We start from the raw sequence: 23,893 nt of genomic DNA on the forward strand, positions 1-23,893 counted from the left end.
TGCTAATTAGTCATAACTGTATGCGTAAATAAACAGCTAGGGCTTTAATACTCAATACAGTTTGTGCGTCTTTGTTTTCTAGATGCAATTTTTCCCAGATTTTTTTCAAACCGCTTAGATGTCCCGAAAGAACTGGTGCTAATCATTTTTCATGTGTTTTGATCATGAGAGGGCTAGGATGGTTTAGCCCTCTCATGTTTAATCATGTTCAAAACACACAGCATTATGATTATTATTATTATTGTAGCAAACTGCAATCATGCTTTCAATCACCCCCTGGATGGGGTTTACACTTAATAAAAGGAAAAGTTAACTAGCACTAACTACATGAATATTTTGTAGTATAAGCTAGCTAATGCTAATGCTAATGCTAAATTCCAGTTCCTCTTTTTTCTTGCCAAGTGCCATGTTCCCCTTTTTTTTTTCGAAGGTGTGCATCATAAATCATGATCAAAACACATCGTTAGCCATTACACTTTTAATTTCACACCTTCCCTGGAGGGGGTGCGTGTACCAGTTTGGCAGTTCCCAAGCAAAATAATGGGACATGGTGACTAGTCATCTTGATCAGCCTTTCCTAAACTCTTGAAATTGCGCAAACCCCAGCAGGCCTCTCATGTTTAATCAAGATCAAAACACACGGGGACCTTATTAGTTATCATGCCGAACGATTGTCAAATAAAGCCGATGCCAATCATCCAAATTGACACGTCACAATCATCCAATCTGACTGAGAAGAAATCCTTTGTAAACAATGCGTTTCATCGTCTTTCATTAGCTGCCTCGCGCGCAACTGAGGGAATCGAATGTGATCGCGGGAGTTGAAAAGGACAAGAATCCCAATCCAATTAGGCAACCCATCTTCAAAAGAACATGTGCGCCTTCATTTTTTGTTTTTTTTTTCTTCTCCTGGAAACAACACAAAGGACTGCGCTGCATCTGTGGAAATGCTTGCGGGCCAATTGACCATCTGAGCCTTTTTAAACTGATAAAGAATTGTTCCTCACAGAAGCTCTAATAGTTTATAAAGGCTTGTTTTGCGTTCTTTGTCTTTAGATTTGTGCGGCGTGATGATTGCTTGCAGCGAGGCCTCAAAATAGAGGTGATGAGTGAACCCATCAGGAGCTGTTTTAGTCATCTATCCATCCATTTTTTTTATATCGCATGTCCACATTGTTGGTCACAGTTGAGTTGACACCAAACCTAATTTACTTTGGGCAATATGTGGGGGGGAGATAATCGGGTTTTAGGCTCGGAATTCTTGGGCAGATGTTCTATTAGAGAATGACAATGGAAAGTGGAGAAGCAGAGGGGAAGCGGCAGTAAAACAGGCCAAAGCATTCAATGTGAGAGTGTAAAAACAAAGTCTTAAATTGAGATTAAAACATATCTTTAGATTACTGGAGCCAGAATACAGAATGCTCTTGAATCTGGTGACTTTATTTTGAGGTCACCGAAAGACCAGCCTTTTTCCGAGGGTCGTTCTCGAAATTGATCTGAAATCTTCACAAGTCAGCAAGGTAGGAAGGTGCAAAGGAAAGTAATACATTTTCAGTAAAATCAGGTGGACCAAGTTGGCTGTCCAAAATGGCTGTGCGAAACACACTATGAACAATGTCCCGCTTCGGTGAGTCCTGTCTGAAAGGCAAAGGCGAATAAATCTATTGTTGTACCTCAAGGCGAGAGCTAATGGCATATGGTGGCACTAAAGGGACAAAAACTTTTTTTTAAAGATTAAGATCAAATGTTTGAGTCGATCAACGCGCAGTCCATAGGTTCGCCACCCCTCTTCTAAAACCACATCAGCCTTGAATCCCTGTTCCCTACTGTCACGGCAAATAAGCCTTGAATTTATTTGAGTTCTCCCAGCATGTGTGTGTGTGCGGTGTTGTTTTTGTGTTGCAGCTGGTCACTGCGGCATCCCGGAGGGCATCGTCAACGGCCAAGTGATCGGGGAGAACTTCGGTTACCGCGACACAGTGGTGTACCAGTGCCTGCCCGGCTTCCGGCTGATAGGCTCATCGGTTCGAATCTGTCTCCAGGACAACCAGTGGTCTGGCCAGCTTCCCATCTGCATACGTAAGGGCGCGGGAAACAAATGATGAAGATCATCAGGCGCCTCGGAGCCGCTGTCTCCATGACAACCTTTTGAGCCAAACGGCCACCGAGCTTTTAAGACAACAACGCCGCTATGTATGCATCGCGCCCACAGTGGAGGCTTCATTATCACATTATGTCCCATCTGTTCAATAAGGAGCATCCTCATGCGACGCTTGGTGCACTCACTGCACTACACACTTGGTGGTCCGCTAAATAGTTTCCATGAATTGTGTTGTCAATTTTAAAAGTATTTTTTTGGGGGGGACTGAATCAATTGATACGTCAATTGAAATTAACTCAATTTTCACTGAAGCAACCCCCTTTGCTCCTGGCTGTTTTACTGGATTTTGAGCGATTTTGCCAGGCCCACAGAATATTGTGTTCTATTGCTTTAAAAACATGGAACCTATCAAAAGAAAGATTACAGTCTTTTCGTTTATCAGGGGGGAAAAAAAAGTCTATTTGTACCTGTTTCCGTTTTGTAGCAATTAGCATTAGAATATAGCTAAGTTTCATCAATATTCATATTCCTGGTGAAAACAGTGTCAAAAACAGCTTGTTGCAACATGGCCCTGGTTGATCTCTTATACTCTGCTGACACCTGCTGGCTGATTTATTTATTTATTTTAAGCTCCCATTGCTTTAAGCCATGTCAAAAGCTGCATTAAAGCCTCCTGTACGCTCTTGCATAAAAAAAAACATAAATACGATTTTGTGACTGAAATATTAAAAAACATGTTTTTGGGTTTGAATGAGTTAAGGTCATATTAGGATCATAAATAATAAGGTTAAATTATTCATTTTTATTCACAAAAAAGTCTCATGGTGGTTATGTTTCCTTCTTAGCGGGGGCTGAGGGCCCTGATGATTTTCCATAATTTCGGAGACCTGCTGCGACCTGAAAACCGGCCCAAAGGCAAATCTGATTTTGAAAAGTTTAATGAATTTGTCCTTCGTGCAACATTTTTATTGAACTTGTTTATGCAAGAAATCTCCAGGCAAAAAATTATTTTGTAGGCAAATGATCCAGTAATTATGGAGATTAGTGGCACACACACACAGACTTGCCTGTGTGTGTCCGATGTTGTCAGATGAAATTTGTACGCACAAACATCTGATTCTCCCTGATTAATTAAAAAAAAAATCTCATTCTTTCCCGTCCTCTCTCGTCAGCATTCCTCGCTCGTTTCCTTCCCCATCCCATCGTCCCTCCCCCCTCCGCTTCCTCTCTCCAACTGTCTCCTCGTGCGAACGTCAAAAATAGCCTCGTCAGCGCGCAAACTTTTTAAGCAGCGCCATTGAATCAAGCTAAGGGATGAATAATTACCACGCCAAACAGCAGGACACTCAAAACCAACACCAAGGAGGTGACGAGGGACGATATTTCCTGAAATGACATCCGTAAATTGCCCGCGAGGCCTTCAGCCGCTGTGTACTGATGAAGGAGATGAATGTCTATGACTCAGCGCCATGTGAGCCTTTTTTCTTTCTTTTTTTTTTATGTTCTTCCAGACATCAGTTCCTCAAGCCGTATAATTTGTTTTTCTCGCCGAGGAATCAATCACGTAATCGAAGGAGAAAATGGAGTAATGTTTAATGAAAAGCTCCCAACATTTATAGCGTGCTTCTGAATCAACAGCGTGTCTCCACAACAACAACACTTGCTGCTAGTCGCTTGCTTTATTTGGACATTCTGAAGTAAGATAAACGTACTTACTTCGGGATCGACGCAGGAAGTATTGGAAAAAAACAAAAGAAGACATTCAATGATAATAAACTTCAATTAAAATTTCACATCAAATTAAATTCACAAAATATACAGTACAGAAGCTAATTATTTGTGGAACTATATTATTAAAGGGAAATTTCGACACACATGTTTTGTCCTTCTTCCCCTTCAGCCATCAGCTGCGGCCACCCGGGCAGCCCAATCTACGGCCGCACGGTGGGGAACGGCTTCAACCTCAACGACGTGGTCAGCTTCGTGTGCAACCGGGGCTACGAGATGGAGGGGCCGGCCCGCGCCCACTGCCAAGCCAACCGCCAGTGGAGCCACCCGCCGCCAACGTGTAAAGGTGGGGAGAAAAGTTGAGTGTATTCACCCCTAACTGTACTTAGCAACTTCATCGTACGCATTGAATTTTAACCTAATCCTTACAATTGTAGTTGTGGGTGCCAAATGACTACTCCCAGTTACGGTCAATTTTAACATAAAACAAAGTGGGTTACACGGTTTGTATTTGTCCAAACTACATTTAGTTCGGCTGATGAAAGTATGTTAGCTTAATGCTAATTGACACTGCAAAACGCCATAGATGAGCTAACAATTCTAGCATTGATGTTGCAGTTTAAGCAAAGGAGATTTGACTTAAGCAGTTGTGACCCTCTTCTTCGTGTATATGTTTGCATGTGTCATGCTGCCCCCGGTGGCCAAGGCTGAGATACCCCCCCTCCCACCCCCACCAAAAAAATGACAAAAATAAATAAATAAATCCATCTCTTTATCAAAGAAGATAATTAAATCAAATTAATATTCAAGAAGTCTAAGTCTTGAGTTAAACATACAATGTTTTTTTAAGAGTTAATGAAAGGGGAGGAGAAATGAGCCTGTCAGGTTAATGCCAAATAACACATGCCTTGGTCTGTGTGTGTTTGTGTCTGTAGTGGTCAACTGTTCGGACCCGGGCATTCCGGCCAACTCCATCCGCCAAAGCAAAATCGAGCACGGCAACTTCACCTTCGGCACGGTGGTGTTCTATGACTGCAACCCGGGCTACTATCTGTTCGGCTCGCCCGTCCTGAGCTGTCAGCCCACCGGACAGTGGGACAAGCCACTCCCAGAATGCATCGGTGAGGGAGGCACGACTACAGCGCTAGCCGCTCAACGTTATGGAAATGGAGAAATGGCTAGTCTTAAAAAAAAAAATCTCATAAAAAAAAAACAACTTTGTGATATGGGGAGGCAAGACACTTACCACTATTTCTCATAATAGTACACAATTTAAAACATTTAAAAAATGTATTACTTCAAGCCTCCATGTGAACAGACTATGCAAATTTTCTGACCCCTGCTCCTTTTGTTTTCACTCACCGTCAAAATGAACACAACTCATGTAAATTTATTGCCTTCAGCTTCTTTACAGCTCTCTCTCTCTCTCTCTCTCTCTCTCTCTCTCTCTCTCTCTCTCTCTCTCTCTTTAAGTTGTTGACTGCGGCCACCCCGGCTCTCCCCCGAACGGCGTGCTGAGCGGAGATAAGTTTACGTTTGGTTCGACGGTTCGATACTCCTGCCTGGGCGGCAGGCAGCTAAAGGGGGAGTCGTCCAGGATGTGTCAGCTCAACGGGATGTGGAGCGCCCCCATGCCCTTCTGCTCTGGTAAATTATGAAATACGCACACGGCACATACATCAGATCAACAGATGTAAATGATTATTATGGGTTAACTCATTAAAAATACAGTATATCACATGCATACTATGCTCAAAAGACTAAATCTAAATTTCTGACTTTAAAGGTTTATTATCATAACCTTGCAACTTTTATTCAATGCTCTTTTCAGTGTGTCCTTTGTTTTTAAATGTTTAGCCTCAATTGCAGCTAAATAATGGCACAGTGGAGGTTGCTCATAACTAAAAAATATGTAAGCTTTTAATTAACCACAAAAGCAACGTTTCAGTGCTATTATTTAGACTGTATCACATTTTATATAAAAATAAAAAAAATCCCCCAGCGAGCCTAAATTTCTATTCACATGCAATAGTACTTAATGCACCTGCATAATGAATGGATGTGAATGAACTTGGCAGTTGTGTTCATATCGCTCGTAAAGCAAACAAAAATGCACTCGAGCAAGAAAAAAAAAACTCAATGTTGGAATGCAAATCATATCTTTTTTGGCCCTGAAAATGAAAAATGCAATTCGGCCCCAGAAGTTGCCTGACTGAGTGTTTCGGCTTTCATTTTTAATGGAATTAATGGATAATTTTTCATTGGCTCGTCTGCATGCTGACTGATGATGTCAGTGACAAATGATAAACAATAACGTGAATGGATAGTTTGAGCTTTTCATGGGACTGTTTTTACTAAACCAATGTATAGTAATGGGAGAACTCGATGATTTGTACATAAAATATACCATAGCCATCCTTGTATACAATGTGAACGTACCCCCAGTGGCGACAATTTGCAAATAAATAACACAAGAACAATCGGATTGGAAGCTTAGCAATGTCTTGACATCATCATCCCTCAATAACACCTTCAATCAGATCAGTTAGCCTTAGCTTAGCATTATTAGCATTTTAGTAGAGATGGGAAAATGAAGCCTCATGAAGCACTTTTACTATTTTTTTTACTCCTCTAGATGGTGCTCTTGGTTCAAATATAAAGGCTAGTGCAATGAAAATGTATTACATTTCCACTGCCTTTTTAACCCAATAGTGCCATCTAGAGGAGTCAAAAAATATCACAAGTGCTTCATGAGCCTTCATTTTCCCATCACTACTAACCACTATACGATCACGGCTGTTGCGCAATTCGATTAGTTGAATATCTCTAGAGTTGTGCCGCAAACGACATGGGAGCGACGTGATTTGTCGGTGGAGATGTGTACACTAGTGATGGCAAAATGAAGCTTCATGAAGCATTTGCGATACTTTTTGACTCCTCTAGATGGTGCTCTTGGTTTAAAGATAAAGGCAAGTGCAATAAAAATTGATTACATTTGCATTGCATCTTTGAATCATGAGTGCCATCTTGAGGAGTCAAAAAGTATCGCAAGTGCTTCATGAAGCTTCATTTTCCCATCACTACATTTTAGCTTGTTAGCCTTTCATGTATGTCGCATCCTCATTTGTGTGTACTGGTGAGAATATATAGAATACCAATAATTGCTTATTTTTGTGTCTGAGGTAGATGAGACAAAAAGTCTGATTATTGTGAGAGAAGAAAGTCATATTACTAGGATGGCAATTAAGTGAAAAAATATGTAATTTTACTTGGGCAAAAGTTTTAATAAAGTTGCGCCGGTAGTTTTAAAAAGTCAGTCAAAAGTTTAAATAGAAATGAAAATAAATTCAACATTCTACGATGTTTTTAAAAAAAAAAAAGTTTTGAAAAAAGTCAGATTTTTATGAGAACCTAAAAAATAATTTTTAAGAAAAAAGTTGTAATTTTATAAATCAATAAATTTTATAAATCAATTCACAATGCTACGTCAATGCTATGCCAAATTCTTACAAAGTCATAATTAGCAAGAAAACAGTTAATATTTTGCTGAAAACAAGCAAGACTGTCAACATCTGTCAAGAAAATTCAAGTCAAGATTTGACATTTGAATGAACATAACTAGAGCAAAATTGAATTTTTCAGCAAAAAAGTCTTATTGCGAGAATAACATTCAAATTATACGAGGGGAAAAAAAATCTATGTTACTCTAATAGTCATGTTGTTACAAGAAAAACTAACATTTTAAAAGAAAGAACATTTTACTAAAATTGTCGTAGTGTCATAAGAATGATGTTTATATTTTTCACGGAAAACAACTCAACTGGAAAAATAAAGTTTGAATTATAAGCATGTATATGATGAAAATATTAGGACTTTTTGAAAAACAAACAAACTTGAATTGAATAATTTATTCCCGCCAGCCCCCAAAGAATAAATAAATAAATATATATGTGACAATGATAAATGTTCAACTTATGTCGAGATGACCAGCTGACTTTGTTAGCGCCAAACTGTATTGTTTTGGCGGGTGTGTGAATGCCAAGTCGTGTAGTAGAGCAACAGCAGCAATAAAGTAACATTCATCAATGAAATTGTCTGTGTGTGTCCGCGTGATGCATTTATGTGCATGTCGAAAAGCATGCACACACATTTGTCAGGCACAATTTGCTGACCGTGCAGTTCTCCAAGGACAAGATCACACACTCACTCTCGCACACACACAAACACGCACTCCAGCCTCAATTTAAGTCTTCGAACGCGCACGCACTTGTAAGGTGTACTTGAGTTTTATATTTTCATATGAGGGGCCATCAAGGACATAATTCAGGATTATCGCTTGCATTCTTACTTCGCTCACACAAACGAGTGAAATGCTCTCATAGGCTGAAACGCGTATTTCAGTAGCGGGCACATTTCAGTACGATGTGTTAAAAGGATTTTGTGTTTCGTGTTAGGTGACACGGCCGGCTCGTGCGGCGATCCGGGCATCCCGTCCCACGGTTCGAGGGAGCAGACGGATTTCCGCATCCGCTCCAAGGTGTTCTTCAGCTGCACGGAGGGTTACGAGCTGATCGGCTCGGCCGAGAGGATGTGCTTCCCAAACGGGACTTGGTCGGGAACGCAGCCCTTCTGCAAACGTAAGAGGACGACAATAGTAAAAAAAAAATAATAATAAAATCATCAGAAAAATAAATACTCAACTTTCCCATTACTGGGAGTATTACTTAAATGTATAATTTGTTTACTTTTCCAGCCATCCAGTGCGGTAATCCCGGTACTCCAAGCAACGGCAGAGTGTTTCGTCTGGACGGGACCACCTTCTCCCACTCGGTCATCTACTCCTGCATGGATGGCTACCTGCTCTCCGGCGCCACCACCAGGCTTTGTCTGGCCAATGGGACCTGGTCGGGAATGCAGCCCAACTGTACCAGTAAGGCATTTGATTTGATACTCCCGGTTATTTGCTGAAAAACTCACGTACACAGTAAATTCTGAAGAATACATTTGACTCTAAACAGAGTCTATTTGGTCCCACTCTAAACAGAGTAAAATTTACACTTGGAAGAGCGTAAAATATTCTGTAAATTGTACTCAAAGTATTTTTAGTGTGTATAAGAGAATTTGCCTACCCCCCAAAAAACAAAAACAAAGATTTTTCCACACAAAATTTTAAGTATATTTTGCAAGGAGAGATTTTGACAATTTTACTAGTTTATTTAAAAACAAACAAAAGTTACACAAGGGTTGAGGAACGAACTCATGCCCTTCAGCTTGTGAGATCACTCTACCACCTGAGCTATGCCACTTATACTGTTTGCCTATATCTGTGTAGTCACTGTTTTTATGCTCAAAACAAAGACTTGTTTATTAGTAAAGTATTTTTTTTCCCCATGTAAATATGTTGAAGTGAGGGCATGAGCTCTATTTACACAGGCTTGTGTGCGGTCTAATAAAAAAAATAGTGTTTTGTCACCATTTTGTGGCATTTATAGGCAATTACAAAGTAGAAGTATAAAATATTGCAATGTATTTATCACATATTTCAATAAACATCCAAAGCATCAGCAAAAAAATTTAAATAAGTTAAAATATATATCTCAAACAATTTATTCACATTGAAAAATAAAGAACACACCAATGTGAATGTTATCAATAAAAACAAAAATTAAATACACTTATCAACAAATGAAAATGAAAAATAAAAACAGGAAATAAATTGCTGCTTCGTCATTTAAACTCAAAGGTCCTTTGAGGTTAAACAGCAATCTTTATGTGCTACTTACGGGAAATATTTACTATTAAATCTTTTGCTTTGCAGTTCTGCCAAGCTGCTGATGTGTGATCATTAGGCCGCCTCCCACTTCCCAACCGTGCTTTAAATTATTCCTGTCTCTGAGTAATGCAACGCTCCTTGGCTTTTCTGTGCCGCTGCCATCGACGTTAAAGAATGACGCGTGTAACCATGATCGGTGTTTACTTTAGCTAATTGGCTCGATGAAGTCCTGAAGAGGGAACGTTGGATAAGCGGAACTTGCCACATCCTTAAACAGTAAGATGACACGTTAATAAAGACACTTTAATTTGTCATGTCACAACAGCTGTGATGACATCAAGCATCATTATTGGCATGCTACTAAAAAAAAAAGCACACAAGTGGATGTAAGTGCAAAAAATGTTCAACATGGCCACAAAGTGTAAAAAAAAAAAAAAAATCAGTTCAGATATTTTCACATAGGGGTGTACTCACTTTTGTTGCTGTGTTCAATCATTTTGAGGACAAATTTAAGTTACACTTTTATACACGCCGTACACTGACTCCTTTGCATTGTAGTAAAGTGTCACTTCCTTGAGTGCTGTCCAATGAAAATGCATAATCAAATATTTACATAAATGTGAAAGGTTTACTCACTTTTTTTGAGATACTGCACTGTAAGTTTTTTTTTGCATACATTTAGCAGGACTTTGAGGACTCTTGATAGAACAAAAGGTTCCCCACGCCCGACTTACAGGAGGAAGATGACAGGACATCTATTAATAGTCATGTACGCATCCGATGGCGGCTTTAGAGGAATTTCAAATACCTATTAGGCTATGAAGGACAGGACTTTATAGGTACAGTCAAGGGAATGTTAATGTGATTCCAAAGAGAGATCCAAGACAACCTCGGCCGCTCCCAGGCATCACTTGACTCCAAGCCACTAAAAGAAATTAGATCCATGCTAATACAGGCCGGAGTGAATGGACAAGACCCTAACCCTGCTCCTAAAACTAACTCTAACCCTGATCTTTTATTTTCTGCCATTTCCAAGTGATCAACTGCGGTGATCCCGGCGTTCCGGCAAACGGCCTCCGCTACGGCGAAGACTTCACCGTCAACCAGAACGTGACCTTCCAGTGCCAACCTGGATACAGGATGGAGGAGGACGGCTCGCCCGTCAGGATGTGCACTCAGAACGGGACGTGGAGCGGGAATATGCCCGTATGCACAGGTGATGACCACTGCGATGTCACAGTGTTTAGGCTTTATGATAGTGTCGAGGGAATAATCCATATAGTGGAAGAAAACCAATTATTAATATTAAAGGTCCCTCTTCCTCTCTAGCGGTGACATGTCCCACTCCCGCCGCTGTCAGCAACGGGGTCCTGCAGGGCAGCGACTTTGAGTGGGGCAGCAGCGTAAGCTACAGCTGCTCGCCGGGCTACGAGCTGTCCTTCCCGGCCGTTCTCACCTGCGTGGCCAACGGGAGTTGGAGCGGGATGCTGCCGCAGTGTTTACGTAAGCCCACAATGCATTAACACCAGCCATACAAAATCAACATTATTTTTATTTTATTTTTTATATATATATATATATATATATATATATGCAGCCAAGTTTTGTGGTGACCCTGGTACTCCAGCGGGCGGCTCCCGAGAGGGGCGCAGCTTCATCTACCAATCAGAAGTGACCTTCTCCTGCTCCCCGCCTCTCCTTCTGGTCGGCACGGCAACCAGGATGTGCCAAAATGACGGTAGCTGGAGCGGTACACAGCCTCGCTGTATAGGTAATCATTTTGGTTGATAGTATTGATTTTTTTTATTCATTTATTTTTTTACCCAAAACATTCTTGAATAAATGAGAATACCTCACTAATAAGTATTTTCCACAAATATTGGGGGTTGGGTTCCTCAATGAAAAAATGGCCTTAGTTTCATAAAATCAGTCAATATAAAATCCACTGGGTTTCCACTTGTGTTGATGTTTTTGCCAGTTCCCATACATTTACTGTGATTATTGCATTCAACATTCAGACACCACCGATCCCTAATTTGGGGTTGTTCAGCTTTGGTGGAGATCAGTACTCAAAAGCAGACAAGAGACAGGACAAGCGCTTTGCCAATTATGAGAGACACAGTTAATTAAGAACTTGCATGCATGGAAACAGTTCAAATACAACCTGATGGCTAGTCGGAAAAATGTCTGTCAATTTCTCCTTAGGCGAGGTCGTATTTGCAGCCATGAACAGGCACTTATCATCTGTCTCATGCAACTGATGCCCGCCTTATTACAGACAGCTTGCTTTGTTTCAGCAAATTGATAATACCAATATCAGAGAGGAAAAACAAGGTCGGCTTTCTTTATCCTTGCACTCGAGGAAAATATTATTGTTGTTCGCAGAATCCAATTTTTAAGATCAAGGGCATATATTTTTCTGACAGTTTGCTTTGCAGACTGCTGTTTCGTTCTAGTCTTAAGTCACTGTGTAATTGTGATATACAAAGACGCACATTGTTGTTTTGAATGTATTTAGGTGGCTTCCAAATGGCCGCGTGCGTGGGTTTTGTCACACATTATTTATGTCTGGCTGCGGATACTTTATTCCAACTTGTTTGTTGCTCAGTGGGGAGCCGCTAGCTATGGCAGCTAACCGGCACCGTCTCATATCCCTTTGCCTTAACGATCAGGGGCAATTAAGGGCCCACCCACATGTGGCATTTTGCAGGCTTTCGCTCCCGGTTAAGCCGGCCGCTGCTCATCAAAGCAGAAGTTGCACAGACGGATCAGGAATGATAACGATGGAGGACGAGACAGACATGTTGTAAATGATGGCGTCAGGGTCTGGTTTTGTAAAAGGGCGCTAATAATGCCTACATTTTTGCACACTGAGTAATAATAATGTTTTTGAAACAGTCTGAATTAGAACAGGCTGAACTAGTCTTTGTTAGCTTAGCCTTGGGTAGCTAAGGCTAAGCTAACCAAGACATAGGCTTGGTCATCGATACCCATTTGTTGTTGGAGAAAGAAAGATCTTAGATAAATGTTCAAGGAACTGTCAATGAATTTGAGTAATAACTATAAACATGAAGAGAAAAAACAAAAAAACAAATCACATCACATATCAGAAGCTAGCAGCTAAGCTAATGTAATGCAACTGAAGCCAGGACTTAAAGCTGACAGAAAGTTGGTTAATTACTAACTTCAGTTCTGGGAATAGGTACAAAAACAGGCAGTTGTGTAAGTCCCCCCCCCCCCCCCCCCTTTATTTCAAAGCTACGTAGCTAGCGGCTAAGCCAGGGGTAGGAAACTCCGGTCCTTGAGAGCCGCTGTCCTGCCTGTTTTAGAAGTCTCCCTCCTCCAACACACCTGATTCAAATGATCAGCTAATCAACGTGCTCTGTAGGAGCCTGATGACGTTTCTGATCAACATCAGGTGTGTTGGAGGAAAGAAACATCTAAAACAGACAGCGTTCCCTATCCCTGGGCTAAGCTAAACTAGCCGCAATATACATCTCTACTCAGTACAAACAGATGGCCTCCAATGCTTCACGCCAGTCACACAAGATTATCACGACAATGAAACGGCTGAGTTCATCTGTCGATGCTGGCTGAAATGAGGTCTAGTGAGGTAAGCGGGGGTGGGGGAGGAGCGAGCGGCCCCTGCTATTTAGTTAAAGGCTCAGCACACGCGGGCCTTGGCGTGCCACTTCACACACGGGCATGATTTGCGAGTAGGTGCTTCAGCGTCAAGTGTGTGCTGACTCATCGTGATGTCTGAGTGTTGCGTTAAACACACACACGTGCAGAAACTCTGCATTCCTTGGCACTCTCATAAGGTGACTCCAAGTAGAACGTTGGGACAACTTGATAGCATCTCAACACGCACACAAAACGCACCTCGAAGGAAGCAAATTTTTTTTTGAATAATGAGTAAAAAGAGAGAGAAGCTGGAGGGGAAATAGAGATGTAGAGGAAGGGATGATGGAGAGAAAGGGAGTAGCAAGAGAGGGTTGGGAAAAGGAAAAATAATGGTCAAGAATGAGGAATCAGTAGGAAAGGAGAGGGAGAAGATGAGGATGCATAGAAAAGGAGGTCAATGAGTCGGCTGAATGAAGGAGGTGAAGGTGAGAGATGAGTGATGAAAGGAGGTGAATGAGCAAGAAGGTGTGATGGAGGGAGGAAGGTGGAGGAGGAGAAAGAAAGAGGACATGTGGAAGGTGGAAGAGAGGGTGATGAAGGGAGGTAAAGTAACATGATTGATTTTTGTGTGAGATCTTTTTGTGTGTGTGTGTGTTTTGTTTTTGTGAGATTTTTTTGGGCTGAATGTGAGAGTTGGGTGTGAGAGGTTGTTGTCAGTGATGTTTTTAGGTGAGTGGGAGAGGGCTTGGCTTGTGTGAGATTTGTTTGGTGAATAGGAGAGGTTTTGTAATCGTTTTGTGTGTGGGTGTGCACCATTTTCTGGTGAGTGCTGAGATTTTTTTTTTGTGGGAGAGGTATTTTGTTGTTGATTGTGAGAGTTTTTGGTGAGAAAATGTTTTGGGTGAGTGCGAGGGATTTCCAGTGTGTGGGATTCTTTTGGTGAAAGTGAGAGGTTTTTAGTTAATTTGAGTTTATTATTGTGAGAAAGTTTTTGGGTGAGAGTAAGGTTTTTTTTGAGGGTGAATATTTTTGATGAATGAGAGGGTGTTTTTATGTTGCATATTGAAATTATTTTTGATAAATGTGAGAGGTTTTTGGTCACTGTGATTTTTTTTATATCGAGAGAGGTGTTTGAAGAATGTGAGAGGTGTTTTGGTAAATGTGAGAGTTTTACTGTGAGGGTTTTTGTGTGAAAGTTTGTGATGTATGTTGTGCGCAGTTTTTTGGGTGAGTCTGAACTTTTTTAGGATGAATGTGTGAGTTTTTTGGTCAGTGTAAGATGTATATTTTTAGTGATAGGTGTTCATTAAATGAATGTCAGCATTTTTGGATGGGAGTGGGTGAGATTCCAAGGTGAGTCATAGTTGTTTGGTGAGTGTGTGAGTGGTTTTACGCTGTATTTGAGAGATTGATTTTATTAAATTTACCAGGTTTTTGATGAGTGATGTTTTGTGTGAGAGGTTTTCTGATAAGTGTGAGAGGTAAATTTTAATATGGGCATTTACAGCACATCATAGCTCTCTCTCCGCTACTGCATCCTTTTGCCTCTTGACTTTGTGACGAAGCTCTGCTGCCCCCTGGTGCCGCACCAGCGTACGGCAGTCTCTGTTGCCATGACAACAACGGACCAGTGGAGAGGAGCGAGGGCATAACGCTTGTGTTTCTTCTTTGCAGAGCCGACCAAGACAAGCTGTGACAACCCGGGAACGCCCAGATACGGATCCCTCAACCGCACCTTTGGATTTAAGGTCATGCAGTGAACACAGAGATTATTGTATAACATCACTTAGAATAAATGAAAAGACTCTCTCATGAAAACACAGTTCTCCAAATAAGAGGCAAAAAAAGAGGCTTAAGCATGCTTGCTTCAAGTTTTTTATTTGAGTATATTGTAAAATATAGTTAGTTAAACTGTGTATATTAAAATGTCATTTTGATTGAGGCATTTTTTCATATTAATGAGGTTTGTTTTGTTTTCTTTTTAATCTGAGATATTTTTGGGATGAGTGAGAGATGGGGTTTTTGGTGACAGAGATTTTTTGGTCGTGTGTGAGAGTTTTGTGTGAGTTTTCAAATGCAAAATTACTTTGTGGTAGAAAGTTTTGGCGTGTTTGTGACGGTTTTGTAGTTTATTTTAATTTGTTGTTTAGAAATAATATATTGTTTTTTAGGTGTGTATGAGAGTATTTTTGCTTTGCATGAGAGGTAAATGTAAATATTGTCCTGTGGAGCACTTCATGTTATGGCTCTGATACAGCAATTTAGCAGTTTCCATGTGTGAAAGGTTCCTGTCGTCTTGTCGTGTCGCAGGTGGGCAGCTTGGTGTCCTTCCAGTGCCAGCCGGGTCACCTGATCCAGGGCTCCTCCTCCAGAACTTGCCAACCAGATCTGAGATGGAGCGGGACTCAACCGGAGTGTACACGTAAGAGTCCCGTTCAATGCCGTCACATCCTCTCCAATTGCAATCTTTTTTTTTTTATGATTTTTTTTTGGTGTCTGGTTGTCGTCCTCCCACAGCGCACGCATGCAAGCAGCCCGAGAGCGCACTCCACGTGGACGTGGTGGGCATGGACCTGGCTGGCTTCGGCTACACGCTGGTGTACAGCTGCCAGCCCGGCTACTTCCTCGCCGGGGGTTCCGAGCACAGGGTCTGCAAGAGTGACGGCACCTGGACCGGAAAGATGCCGATATGTCGCGGTAGAAACAAAAAATTTATATTAAAGTGTGTGTTTTGTTTTGTTTTTTATAAATAAAAGCCTGACTATTAAACTTTTAAATACCTATAATAAAATACAAACATGACTGAAATTTTAATTAAAATACCAAAATTGAGGGGTGGGAAATTAAGTTAATATATTAAGAAGAAAAAAAATCATTTAATCTTAAAAATCATTAGTCGTGGATTCACTTCCCATTTTTTTTATATCTTTTTATTATTTTTTTCTTCCCCAAACACTTGATAGTCATTTTGTGCTAATTATGTGAGCAGCCCTGAATTCAAATTTTCTGTCACCAGCATCAATGGGACATTAAGACCACATCTGGCACACTACCATATTTCGTACCAATTTCCATGTCATCAGTAAGCGCCACATGTTTAATGGAGCCAAATGTGTATTCATGTACTTTGTATGCTTGCAGCTGGCGAGAAGAAGAAAGCTGCGAAACCAGCAATGGGAACCCCGAGCCCCAAACTGAACGGTTAGTGCTGATTCCCTTTTAAGTCTCGATGCAGTCCAAAAGACAGCACAGCCGCGTTTGTGCACAGCCCCGCAGCCAAGTGTGACCGCTGCTTCCTTGTCTGCCGGCCATGTTTGTTATATTAATTTCTCAAAAGGTCACTATTTTGGCCGAGGAGCTAAACACTTTTAAATGTGAAGTCACAGCTGTAACAAATGTTTCCGTTTAGCGCCAACTGCCAACAACGTCTGCTGCATGATAACCAGCTATTTACATCTGCACTACATCAAACTGCATTTAATGGTGTTTGCACTGGCCTACTTTTTACTATGGCACGGCCATAATGCTGTATAACCTCTATAAACTATACCTGTTATGCTACATTTTATCGATCAACCTATACTCAGCTCAACTTTCTTTATACAGCACTTTGAAGCAACCACAGTTGAAACAATGTGATGTGCAGTATAAATACATATTGAATATTAGACATACAACGATTAAAGACAAAACACTAAAACAAGGACAGTCTCATGCGGAATTGAAGACTAATGAATAATATTTTCATTTTTCAGTTTTAATTGAGTTGATTTAATTTATGATTAAAAATATTTCTTATTGTAGATGTAATTTTTTCCAATTATTAGATTTGATTATTTTTTATATATATAGTAGCTTTAATCATGTATTTTTTAAGATTATTTTTCATAATTTTTAAATTCCTGTTTTTTTCCATATATACCCCATCAGTTTTATTAACAATAATGATGAAATTTGATATCTGATATTTATTTTTATTTAAAAGCAAATATAGTTTGCTATAAAATTAGTTGTAAATACACAAACTTTTTTTAAATATATTTGCAATTTGTATCTCGGTAGTAGAAATGCCATGCAAAAAAATATATATATATTTTTTTTTAAGTAATTAAAATAATGTTAATAAAAATATTTTAAACTTTTTTTGTGTATATTTAAAAGTTGAGGTAAATTTTTTCTTTTATTTTATTTCTTGCAAGAATTATATTTTAATTTATTGTTTAAACAAAACAAGATACAATTACTCTGTTCATTTTACTTAAATTAAAATGCAAACTTTTTTTTGTTGTTGTGATTTGTATTTTTCCCCAAAAACAATTCCACCCATCAATCCGTAATGGTCAATGTGATGAAACTGAGCAGTTAATCAGTTAAGTCATTTGTGGCAATCGGAGGGGGGGGGGGGGAGTGTTGTTGCCCATGTAGATGACAAGCCCACACAATTGATGTAACTCTTAAGAATCAACCAATGGTTGTTGTTTGTTGCCAACTCTGTCTTGTTACTTGACATTGTGACTGGAAACCACTGAAAGTGAGAGTGGGCTAACTCCACAAGTGAAATATAGGATTGCCCTTTATTAACTTTTCTATATTCATTTCTACACTTTACATAAAAATGACAAAAATGCTGTTAGCCACTCAGTGGCCCATATCATCGCACATTAAAAAAAAATATATTTTAACCACCCCCTTCCCCCTTTGGTCCCGCAGTCCCCGACGACGTGTTCGCCCCCAACTACATTTGGAAGGGCTCGTACAATTACAGGGGAAGGAAGCAGCCCATGACGCTGAGCATCACCAGCTTCAACGCCAGCACGGGCAGAGTCAACGTCACCCTGAGCAACGGCAACATGGAACTGCTGCTCTCAGGCATGTCACACATGTTGCTTTTGCTGTCAGACATATTATGTCATGTTATGCTATAGATGAACATATTATTTTCATTAATATGATATCGATATATAGTATACAGGACAATACATATACATACATTATGAGTACTAACAAAAAAAAAAATGGCAGAAACTAAAGATGTGGTGTCTCCTCCTGTAGGTCTTTACAAGACGTCGGAAGCACGTTTGCTGTTGCTGATGTACCACGTGAACTACGCGCAGCAGGGAAATCAGCTCAAAGACTCCACCATTTCTCCCGCCAAGATCATCGAAGACTCGTGGACCATGGATGGATTTGTAAGCGTCGGTGTAATCACGGAAAAATATCAACGCTACACAGCCATCCTCCGCTATTAAAGGCGGATGGGGACAATCGTTGAAACTGGAAACTGGAAAAAACAAAAACAACAAAAAAAAAAACTTTTTTTTTTTAAATTTATTTTTTTTTTAAAAAAGGAGAGCAATGATGATGTCAAATCGAATGAACAATACTGAGCTCTGGAGAAAAAAAAAAGAAAATGGAAAATGGAAAAAACAAAAACAACAAAAAAAAAAACATTTTTTTTTTTTTTAATTAATTAATTTTTTTAAAAAAGGAGAGCAATGATGATGTCAAATCGAATGAACAATACTGAGCTCTGGAGAAAAAAAAAAAGAAACTGGAAAATGGAAAAAACAAAAACAACAAAAAAAAACAACATTTTTTTTGTTTAATTAATTAATTTTTTTAAAAAAGGAGAGCAATGATGATGTCAAATCGAATGAACAATACTGAGCTCTGGAGAAAAAAAAAAAGAAACTGGAAAATGTAGCACAAAATGTCATTTTAAAAGTGTTTAGTATAAATTCATAACATTTAACCCTGGAGAACCCAAGAACCCTTTTCTTCTTTGGAAAATTATGAATTATACATTAAATGACTGCTATAAATTCACTGAACACCAAAATATATGTTTTTTCAATTTTAACCCTTTATTCCCTAATTTAGGATTAGGGCGAAATTTGACCCTTTTGGGATTTAGGGGCATCATTTCGAAAAATCAGAATAACAAAAACTGTCAGTAAACTATTTAGAATTTAAGAAAATAATCAATCAAATACACAGCTACATTGAATAATATATATTTTTTGTTTTATTTGTTGCATTTTAGAACTGGATTTTGAATGTACAAACACACTTTGGCCAATGGAAACAAGAACACAGAGACAAAATCACTGCTGGAAAAAAAAGGGTCTTTGTTATTTGAGTAGCAGAATTTATAGGGGCCAAATTTGACCCCGTGGGTTCTCCATGTACATTTGTCGTCATGCGCATACCATCCAGTCCATCACTTTTTCTTGAATGGTGTTTATTTACCTTTGCAGGTGTCGGCCGAACCCGACGGTTCCAGTTACGTGTTCCAGGGCTTCATTCAGGGAAAAGACTACGGGCAGTTTGGACTCCAGCGACTCGGTAATGGCTCTCGAAAAATGACATGATGATGATGATGATGGAGGCTAACTTCCTGTTTTCTTTTGCAGGTCTGAACATGTCGGAGAGTCAGAATTCGCATCCGCCTCAGCTGGGGACCAACAGCAGCTCGGTGGCCATCGCGATCCTGGTGCCTTTCTTCGCGCTCATTTTTACCGGCTTCGGCTTCTATCTATACAAACAAAGGTTTGTACCAACGAGTGCCTTCATCGTACGTGACAGGCTTTTTCGCAAAATAGCTTAAGCATCAAGTCTTATATCAAATTTTCCGCCCAATGTTTGTTTAAGGGAGCAGTCCTGTCTCATGCAAATGAGCCATAGCTAGCCCTGCCTCCTTTACTAAGTACGGCTTTGCTTAGCATTGCCTCGTTGCTAGGTTATGCTAGCTTACTACTAGCCCAGAGGGGGGAAAAGCCTGCAGCACCAATTCACAACAGGGCACTTTACATATTGACGGCGATTCTTGTGTATGTGGCACATGCAGCGGACACAAATACGCCAACGTCCACTTCGACAACGCCAACAAACATTTGGCTTTGGCCGTCACTTGAAAATGGCGGTCTCAAGCAGGTGGAGAAACTGCATATGGGGGTGGTATTATGTAAATTAGCCACATCACATCCTGGCAAAAACTAAGACCAGCCCATAGACACATTTTTAGAAATTGGTATGCTGTGGGCTCCCTCTAGTGGTATGAAGAAAGATCACTGCCCAGGTACAGTTTAGTTGTATTTAACTTTTAAGATCATTAAATTTGCATTTAATTATTTATAAGACTTTTTGGTTTTTAAACATTTATTTAAGTACAATTTTTATTTTTTAAAGTGTGAGTGCATTTTAGTGAAATCATACCACATAATCACAGATTTACCTATTTTTAAGAAATATTTTTTGTAATATTGAAAAAAACACATTTTGATTTTTTTTTTGTTGCTAGGAGAGCCTGTCCATGTTTTTCTGGAAACCATTTGGAGGTTTCTGTCCAGAATTTTGGGATGTAAAAAAACAACAACAAAACAAAAAAAACACGTTTATGTCTGTCAATTATTTGTAAAATTTCACTATTTACTATTATTTTATTTATTATTTATTATTTATTATTTATTATTTATTATTTATTCTTACAATATTATAATATATACTTTTTAGTACCCCATTTTCTCATTTTCGGACCCCAGTCAGAAGGATGTATCATAGATATGTGGGCTAGCGAGCTTATCTGCCTATGCTGACGTTTGAAGATCATTTCAGGAACCCCAGAAACCCCCGACTCAATTACAACATGGAGGCATTTGTCTATGTTCATAGACATTTTGTCTTACCCCTCTGTTGTTGTGTTATTTTCATATTTATTTACACACAGGACCACACCGAAAACCCAGTACACGGGCTGCTCGGTCCACGAGAACAACAACGGGCAGGCCGCCTTCGAGAACCCCATGTACAACACCAACGCCAAGGCGGTGGAGGGGAAGGCGGTCCGCTTCGACCCCAATCTCAACACAGTCTGCACCATGGTCTGAGGATCCATGACGGGCAGGAACCGGAACGGAAAACAGTTCCCGGCGATTCAGACTGGTCTCGGCCGCCCGGTCTGCAATCTCACATTTGCGGAGAGTAGCAAAAGTTTGGGGAAAGGGGAAAAAATTTCAAACTCGTGAGCAAAAGAAGGGATGAGGGCAGCCCTGGAGACGGCGTCCTTAATCCTGAGTGAACGGCGGATTAGAGTCAAAAGGGAGCCCGGGCCCCAGTGGAGCAGATGAGAGGAGGAGGAAGGCTGAGTCACGGAATGTTTAAATCTCTCCTTTCCCGTTTCGGTGGACGGAAAGGCTGAGGAGACGCAGACAACCCCGAACTGAACTGGAAGTCGATTAAGCGAATCGTCTCCAGAGAAACGGGGTGGGTTAAGATCTTCAAATCCCCTCGTAGCCAATCAGAGCAAACCTGAAACTCGCAGCTGTTTTCAGAATGTTCCCTGATTCAGTGAATTCCAAATGGACTCCGATGCGAGGCGGACTAACGACGAGCCTGAAACTGACATTCTGGCTCTGGCACTAAAGCACATCGGGCAGGAAACGCGCTTCCTGTCTGCCCCCCCGGAGAACGGGACACTTTAACGGGAGGGGCCGAGACGGAGACGGACCGCTTGCAGGACCGCCGCCGTTGGAACTTAACCAGAAGCGGGCTTTGCCGCCCTGCCGACGTGGACCGCCGCCGCGGTTCCACTTTGATCCTGCACTCCGCGAGTGCTTCCTCCTTTATTTGTTACTACTGCAGAATCTTCTGATCTGTAAATCTATTGCGAATATATATCAAAATATATATTCGGGAGTGGTCACCACTTATATTTTTGTGCTATATATTTGCCGCGGGGGCGTGGCCAGGACGGATCATAGCAGCAGATTATCACGTGGGATTTTCTGAGGGGAAAAAAAATCTGCCCAACCACTTTTTATTTTTCTTCGCAGAATGTGAAGTCGCACACTTTCATTGCTTTTTGTGGTCTGCTTGTCGGGAGGTTCTACGTTTTTTTGTTGTTTTTTTTAGATGTCACTCTGTATCTAATTATCTAAATGAGAAAAGCCACAACAGCTGCCACTTTAAAAATGTGTTATCAGTCTTTGTGATCTTTTTTTTTTTTCTACGGTGCTACGATATTTGCAAATCTGTTAAAGGGGAAGTTAACCTTAAACATTTCTTGACAATATGTTATACTGTATGTGACCTCACCTAAACATGACATTCTGATGAATATCATACTTGTGGAATATGAGTTATTCAGCAAAATCCAGCCGTTTTTGTCCGTCTCAGTGGGCGGCCATTTTGCCACTTGCTGTCGACTGAAGATGACATCACAGTTGCTGCTCAGGCAACGACCAACCACAGCTCACCTATTTACTGAAGCTGATCTGCGATTGGTTGTTACCTGAGCAACTGTGATGTCATTTTCACTCGACAGCAAGTGGCAAGATGGCCGCCTTGTGATATCGATCAAAACTGCTGAACACATATTCCACTAATGCAATATTAACCAGAATACCGTATTTAGAGTAGTGGAGTAGTGGATTCAAGTGATGTGAGCCCCTTTCACACTGCTCAAATAGCTAGCTTGTTACCCTCTTTTTCATTGGAAGCCATTCGTACCATCGCTCAGACGTCAACATACATTTCCTGTAATTACCTGACGTGTGAAGCTGCAACGGCTGATCCAACACGTAATTGGGAAATGATGATTTTGTGGCAACTCGACAGCTATATCTTTCCACGCCGTATGAAAGGGGCTAGTGATGGGATCAAGTGAAGTATCTAAATAGTTATGAACGCAAATTTGTCGGTCCAGCGTTTTTATTTGGATTGTGTTAAAATGTTGCGTTTGTAGTAAGATGTGAGATCTCAACTTGGACCAGAAATCTTGCTTTAATTGTAATTAAGTGTTTTTTTTCCCCCCTTCGTTATTGGATCCTTTGTTCAGGAATTTTATCACAAACAACTGGATGCCCGGTGGAATACTTTGTGGGGGGGTTTCCAAGCGTGCGTATGAAGAAACATAAGCCTTATTATTTCTGTCTGGTTTTCTTTGTTCAATGGCGGTTGTTTCCCATTAGAAATAAAGTTGGCAGATTTAGGAAACCACGCGTATAATTGTCGGCCTTAAAATGAGCCACTATTTTTTTTCTCTTTTTTTTTCTTTTTTGGCAAATTGGCCAGTCAACTTGATCGTTTTCCTGCTCCCTCTAACGAGTGCCGCATTCATCATCTTTTTCGTCTTTGAGTTGTTGCCAAAAATGACATTTTGCTGGCGGTTCAGTTCATCCACGCTCATTTTGGACAGTTTGGAGTGATTGTCGTCGTATGTACGTTGTTGTTGTGTTGTGGTGGCTTTAGTTGTGCTTTTCACGATGAATCTGACACAGTGCCTACCAAAAAAACAAACATTTTTGGGGACCCCACACACACGTATCCCACTTTCAATGGCATTTCCCCCCCCCCCCCCCCCCCCCCGCGCCCCCAAAACACAAGCTTCTTCCAGTGACTGCAATAAGATTGATTGGAAGACTGAAACCCTTCTTCGCCCCCCTTTGACGGACACTGGAAGTATTCCCTGTTTGAAAAGAAAAACAAACAAAAAAAGAAATTATGGTTAAAAAAAATATATACCTAACTAAACAAAGTGTTTTGTACAGAAATATATTTTTATGATGAAATTATTTGTAAAATGTAATGAATCTATTATGTAAATTTTCAATGCAATGTAAGATTAAAAAAAAAGGCTACTTGCTTTTGTAATTAACATGTCTTTTTCT

The 23,893-nt window shown here is 40.3% G+C and overlaps 1 protein-coding gene across 1 annotated transcript in view; it reads left to right on the plus strand.

The window, feature by feature from the left end:
* The window catches only part of csmd3b (CUB and Sushi multiple domains 3b), a 346,686-nt gene extending 322,806 nt beyond the window's left edge, over window positions 1-23,880 (plus strand). The window contains exons 58-75 of the mRNA XM_077547793.1: window positions 1,906-2,079; window positions 4,002-4,175; window positions 4,765-4,950; window positions 5,303-5,476; window positions 8,284-8,466; window positions 8,583-8,759; window positions 10,639-10,818; window positions 10,932-11,105; window positions 11,200-11,373; window positions 14,901-14,974; window positions 15,537-15,648; window positions 15,744-15,923; window positions 16,368-16,427; window positions 17,937-18,095; window positions 18,279-18,415; window positions 19,484-19,571; window positions 19,640-19,775; window positions 20,953-23,880. Of these exons, the coding sequence (XP_077403919.1) occupies window positions 1,906-2,079; window positions 4,002-4,175; window positions 4,765-4,950; window positions 5,303-5,476; window positions 8,284-8,466; window positions 8,583-8,759; window positions 10,639-10,818; window positions 10,932-11,105; window positions 11,200-11,373; window positions 14,901-14,974; window positions 15,537-15,648; window positions 15,744-15,923; window positions 16,368-16,427; window positions 17,937-18,095; window positions 18,279-18,415; window positions 19,484-19,571; window positions 19,640-19,775; window positions 20,953-21,112 (2,702 nt within the window). The 3' untranslated portion in view covers window positions 21,113-23,880. The remainder of the gene's footprint in view (window positions 1-1,905; window positions 2,080-4,001; window positions 4,176-4,764; window positions 4,951-5,302; window positions 5,477-8,283; window positions 8,467-8,582; window positions 8,760-10,638; window positions 10,819-10,931; window positions 11,106-11,199; window positions 11,374-14,900; window positions 14,975-15,536; window positions 15,649-15,743; window positions 15,924-16,367; window positions 16,428-17,936; window positions 18,096-18,278; window positions 18,416-19,483; window positions 19,572-19,639; window positions 19,776-20,952) is intronic.
* Window positions 23,881-23,893: the final 13 nt, after the last annotated feature.

This window comes from Vanacampus margaritifer, chromosome 17, assembly GCF_051991255.1.
Source record: "Vanacampus margaritifer isolate UIUO_Vmar chromosome 17, RoL_Vmar_1.0, whole genome shotgun sequence".
In the NCBI taxonomy this organism is placed as follows: Eukaryota; Metazoa; Chordata; class Actinopteri; order Syngnathiformes; family Syngnathidae; genus Vanacampus; species Vanacampus margaritifer.